This window comes from Rutidosis leptorrhynchoides, chromosome 6, assembly GCF_046630445.1.
Source record: "Rutidosis leptorrhynchoides isolate AG116_Rl617_1_P2 chromosome 6, CSIRO_AGI_Rlap_v1, whole genome shotgun sequence".
Lineage (NCBI taxonomy): Eukaryota > Viridiplantae > Streptophyta > Magnoliopsida > Asterales > Asteraceae > Rutidosis > Rutidosis leptorrhynchoides.
In genome coordinates, this window is record NC_092338.1 from 105,854,056 (window position 1) to 105,860,335 (window position 6,280).

Here is a 6,280-nt window from a genome sequence, read left to right on the forward strand (position 1 = left end):
AGGAACCCCTAATTTTGTTGAAAGCTCCGGTTTTTTTTTTTTTTCTTTTTTTTTTTTTTCTTTTTTTTTTTTAGGTATATAATTAAAGTTATTTGATTTATTTGGATGAATATGGACCATTAGATTAAAGGGTAGATTAATGTCTTTTGTTAATCTAAGGTCTTAAAGGAGGTTTTGTAAAGATTTATTAGTTAATAAAAACCCTCTTTTAGTGTATAGAGTGCTATATGTGGTCTTTATTTTTATTTTTATTTTTATTTTTGGCAAAAATATTAATATATATATATATATATAGAACAAAGGCAATAGTGGAACAACATTGGACAGATCATGATGATCTGAAGTGGAAGTATTGGTCACAGACGACCAAAACTCCTTAATCCTCGCTCAGTTAGTTCAAAACACAGTGAACGATAACAATGAAAGATAGAGCGAGCAATTGAAATTACAAATGGAAAAGCAAACAAACAAACCACCAACACCTAAGCCTAAAACATATACATAACTCCGGTGCCGTATTCAACCACGTAAAAAAACTCCTTAGAAACCGCAGATTCAAATCATTCACAAGGCAACCCAAGGCACCTAACCCGAGGCCTATTTACCGAAGTTAACAAAGTCAACAACGCCGGCAACGACATCAAGCCCACTAACGACCTGACAACGGGAAAAATGTAAAGAATGAGCCAAACAGGCCGCATCCGAACAGTACCAAATGCATAACCAAACCAAATAGGAACCGGTCATCTCCGCCAAGTTTTCAAAGGACATTTACAAACCCCCGGACTCAAGCAGTCAGTAAACAGCGCCAGCAGCCACAACAGTCACCAGCAACAACCGGCGACCGCCAGCGACAACCACCACTACCAATGTCATCTATGCCCACCAACGGCCGTCATCGATGTCACTAGCAATGGAGGTCAGCCTCTGTTTGCCGCCACCCGCAACCCCCATGTGGTCTTTATGTGAATGAATACCTTTCTGTATTTAATGTCTATATATATATATATATATATATATATATATATATATATATATATATATATATATATATATATATATATATATATATATATATATGTGTGGCCGTTATGTGATTGAATATTTACCTTTCTAATAAAATGATTGAGTTTTATAATTTCTACTACTTTTGTAAAAACTTTATATAATTGTGTTTGCATCTATGTCTTTATAAAGATATTAATACAACAAATTTAACATAAACTTTAGAGTTAATTATACCATTGATTCCCGTGTTTTACACAAAACAATACCGGTAATTCTTATCTTTTAAAAATTATACCAGTAGACTTTGTGGTTTTCGTGTTTGCTTTCGGTTAGTGGCCCTGTCTGTGCTTGGGTTAACACTACTTGTAGTTCCAGTTTGTATTGTTTGTGTTCTAATAAAAGTGTTGGCCTTTCAAAAAAAATGTATAGTAGTGGTCCAAAACCTAATACATGTTAATTGATTAACGAAATAAACTAACTAGCGTTAAGTTTAGGACCAGACTTAAGAAGATAGCGTAAGCCCTTTCCACCCGGATCATAGTATGCCGTCTACCCGGTAGCCTGCTCACGGATAATTGCATTAGACAAAACACACGAGCGGAGCGTGTATGCCATGCCAGCCCGTAAAATCAGGAAAGTTTGTTAGGATTCGTTTGTTACGCTCATGAAAGAGGCAGTTGTCATGTCATCATTCCCTCTAACAAACTTCTGGCGTCTATAAATACACCTCATGAGTAATTCATAATGGACAACGTTATTGCTTTAACGTTACTCTGCCAAAATCACTCTGTGATATCAGTAACACAGTCAAATCGATTGGAGTCAGGCCATCATCGGAGTTCAATCACCTTAGATATTAACTTATTCAATCTAATTGAATAAGTTAATCCGATTGATTGTTTAACACCCTTGTGAATTTTAAGATTTTGATCGGATTTACACGATTGCCGGAGTTAAAACAATTTATCAATCATTTTTTTTCTTTTCAAATTAAGCACTCAAAACTAAATCTACTTCCCAAAAGTAGTTTTAAGTTCGATCAAACTACCGGGACTATATGTATAATTTTGTCTATATTGATACAACGAAAATATTTTACTCACTGACCAGTGATCACCACCACCACCATTGCAATTTCCCACCCATCGTGGGTATATTGCTTTGTTTGTGATTGTTGTGACGATGTGACCGGGTCGGATAATACTGTATCACTTTTCTCTGTAAACATTGCAACTCAAAAAAGATTATTATTAAAATGAAAAAATAAAATAAAATAAAATAAACAAAACAGATCAATGATCATCCCTTCCCACGTACTCCATTCTCCCCAAAATTCCAAATCAAATCCAACAACTTTACTCAACTCCAAACCCTAATTTTGACGTCACAACAACCTCAATCTAGTTCACCAAACCCATCATCTTCAACTCAATGCCCGTAATTTCACTATTCATCTACTCATATCTCCATACATCAACACCATTCACCCATTACCTATTCTCCATAACTCAATTCAACACATTTACCTACACTATCATGGTTGAAACCCTAGCTTCGTCGCCACCTTCAAATTGGCGATTCAATATCCGCCGTTCGATCTCCGGCGTACTCTCTTCTTACAAAACGTTATTCACACTCTTATGGATCGTTGTATTCGCATCGTTGTTCATCTGGCAGAGAAATTTCGTTGACGAATTTTTGATTTTCCGGCGACCGATTGTTGGACATCCCGTGCCGAAGTTACGGCCGGTGGCGTTTAATTTGACTGATTTTGGAGGTGTTGGTGATGGTGTAACACTGAATACGTTAGCTTTTGAGAAAGCTGTTTATATGATATCTAAATTAGGGAAGAAAGGTGGTGGTCAGCTGAATGTACCTGCCGGAAAATGGTTGACTGCGCCGTTTAATTTGACTAGTCATATGACTTTGTTTCTAGCTGAAGATGCCGTTATACTTGGTCTCGATGTAAGTATTATATATATTTTTTGCTTGTAATATAAAAAAGTGCATATTTTGATTGTTAAAGCATTATTCTAATCATATACAAAATTTTAAATAATGTTGCTTTGGCATAGATACTTATAGATCATGTATGTATTCCAATGATTCAGTTGTATTACATCACAAGGTTTCGAAGATATTATGAATGGTACTACTAGTGGATAGCTTGAATTTTAGGCTAGATGATGAACTTTTATATGAAATGAATAATCTGGTAGCTATTAATTACAAGATTTTAGTGTTTGTCATTACGCTTCGATAACTTCTATTAGTGTTAATTTGTGTCTTGATATGAATTAGATGCTAAGAAGTCTCAACTATGACAATACAATGTCTGTTACTGCAGAAATGGTCTTTTTGAAGTAAATATAACTCTTGATTTGTGATACAGCTATATAATTTTCAATTTAGAATGTATGCTAAAGGTAGAAGGTTTTCCTTGTTCGGCTTTGTGTTTATTATTAACTAGTTGTCAATTTTGTATTTTGAGCTTATATCAGTTGATTGTGCTCATGACTTGAATCTTGATGCTTGAAAGTTAAAAACTTTTGTTACCAATGTTTGTTTGTGCATAAATCGTTCTTTTGAAGTTAATATTATATGTCACAGTTATTGTATTTTCAGTTATTTGAACCAAGACGAACCATTAAATTGTGATTACAGCTATAGGATTTTGTTTAAAAATTAGAGTGTAACTTGTGTTTATCATTAAGTAGCTTTCATATCTGAGCTTATATCAGTCGATTTTTTAAAAGGATAATTGTAGGGAGTATGAACATTGTAGAATGCTGATACTATTAATTTTATATTTTTTATGCTATCAAGCTACTGTTTATGTCACTAAGGAAGCTTTTGATGCTCATTCAATAAGACATTAGAAATGGAAAAGATAGCAAGATGAGAATGATCATGTATTTACTGGGCCAAGTATTTCCAAAAGCGGCATATATCTTTTATTTTGTTGCAATTGTATATTATGTTATGGCTTACATATTTTTGTTTTGTTTTAACAGGATGAAAGGTTTTGGCCTCTAATGCCGCCTTTGCCTTCTTATGGTTATGGTAGAGAACATCCCGGATCCCGTTATGGGAGTTTGATTCATGGTGAAAATCTCAAAGATGTTGTGATCACAGGTAGAGACTTTTGATGTTGCCTAAAAAAATGACTTTTGATGTACTTTTGACGCCATTTGGTAATTGCATTCATAAGTTTTTATTAAGATATCAGTTTTAGATGCGAGCATATAACCATTATGGAGCAACCTGAATACTTGAGCTGATTATATCCTTGTTAATCCTGACAACAGGGCATAATGGTACTATTGATGGGCAGGGTAAAAGATGGTGGAAGAGGTATCGTCAAAAGCTTCTTAACCACACAAGAGGCCCACTTGTGCAGATCATGTATTCAAGTGACATAGTGATATCTAATATTACGTTACGTAATTCACCTTTTTGGACACTCCATCCGTATGATTGTAAGAATGTAACAATAAGAAATATGACAATCCTTGCTCCCCTCTTTGAAGCCCCAAATACAGATGGTATAGATCCTGGTAAGTGTAATTCGTTTTCCATTCCATTTAGTTTACTTCCCTTGGATTAATTGCAACACCACCTTTACCTTTTATTCTCTTTAGGATGTGTTTGGATTTCCATTTGAGTTGGTTTATTGATAAGTGTGACTTGAGGTATTAGTTTTTTAGTGTTTGGATGTACTGACCCTGCTTTACTTATCTGATTACGTAAAGGGTCATATAGTCAGTTTTGGATATAAATTTTCTCTTTTCAACCTAATCAAGACTTCTATTCCGATTTTTCAAAATGCATTTTCTTTATACAAGAAGTTGTTCTTTTCTTTGGTCGGTTAATCTATATATCCGATAAGTAATTAGATCTGCTTTACGATCAAACATGTAATGACTGGTTATTACAACTTCAGAAACCAGTAGCACATACATACACTATCTTCTAGGGCCCATTTTATAATATTAGTTATCTAGTTTGAATATTTGGTATCATATATTCTGGTGGCTTTCAAATCTTTGCACATTATCATCAAACCCATTTATTGAATTTATTGCCTTTTCACTTATTATATCTTACCTGTTATGGTGTATATAGATTCATGTGAAGATATGGTAATCGAAGACAGCTATATAAGTGTTGGTGACGATGCCATTGCAATAAAAAGTGGTTGGGATCAATACGGCATTGCTTATGGTCGACCATCACAAAATATCCTTATCAGAAACCTTATAGTTCAATCTATGGTGAGGTGAGATTTCAATGTGCTTTGTTATTTCGTTTGTGGTCTAAATTGTAATAACTGTTTAAGGTTGGATTGAGTTGTTCTCAAAGTGACGAATTCATGTTTGAACTCTGACAGTGCTGGAATATCAATTGGGAGTGAAATGTCAGGCGGTGTATCAAACGTAACAATTGAGAATGTTCTAATATGGAACTCGAGACGGGCTGTTCGAATCAAGACAGCTGCAGGCAGAGGGGCATACATCAAAGACATAACATACAGAAATCTGACCTTCGAAAACGTGAGGGTGGGTATAATTATAAAAACAGATTACAACGAGCACCCTGATGCTGGTTTTGACCCGAAAGCTTTTCCAGTAATCAGGGCCATAAATTATAGCTCCATACACGGTGAGGGAGTGCGCGTGCCAGTAAGAATACATGGTAGTGCAGATATTCGAGTTAGGGACGTAACTTTTAGGGATATGTCAGTAGGGATTACATACAAAAAGAAACACATATTCCAATGTGCTTATGTTTCTGGACGGGTGATAGGTAGCATCTTCCCGAAACCATGCGAGAATCTTGATCTTTATGATGAACAAGGAAACCTTGTGAAAAAGTCAGTATCTGAAAATGCTTCAGACATAGATTATGATGTCTAATGATGGTTTTGTGTATTTGTACCTTCACATTATTTCAAATGCTCGTTGTAGGTGTCATCAATAATCCAGGGCGCCTCTTTTTTTTTTTTTAGATGCAGGAATGTTGATATAGTGGAATGTAAGGTGATGTATTGTTGTCATTCCTTGGTTTTCATTTGTAATATATACGAATACGAATTTCATATAGAATGTTATTCAGAAAGTCAAAATAGACCATTTATGGTTTTCGGAATTAGATTTTGCACTAGTTTTGGTCAAATGTGCTGAATTTGAGCTAATCTCATTTGATTTCATCTCTGAACAGCTAATATTGGATACATCATGTTTTATATTATTGATCAAGAAGTTTCGGGCTC

The 6,280-nt window shown here is 34.8% G+C and overlaps 1 protein-coding gene across 1 annotated transcript; it reads left to right on the forward strand.

The window, feature by feature from the left end:
- Nucleotides 1–2,272: 2,272 nt before the first annotated feature.
- LOC139851546 (probable polygalacturonase) lies at nt 2,273–6,064 on the forward strand. The gene is made up of 5 exons (XM_071840628.1): nt 2,273–2,973; nt 4,023–4,143; nt 4,317–4,565; nt 5,134–5,287; nt 5,399–6,064. Exons 1-5 carry the CDS (start codon nt 2,440–2,442, stop codon nt 5,922–5,924), a joined length of 1,584 nt encoding a protein of 527 aa, XP_071696729.1. The 5' UTR covers nt 2,273–2,439; the 3' UTR covers nt 5,925–6,064.
- Nucleotides 6,065–6,280: the final 216 nt, after the last annotated feature.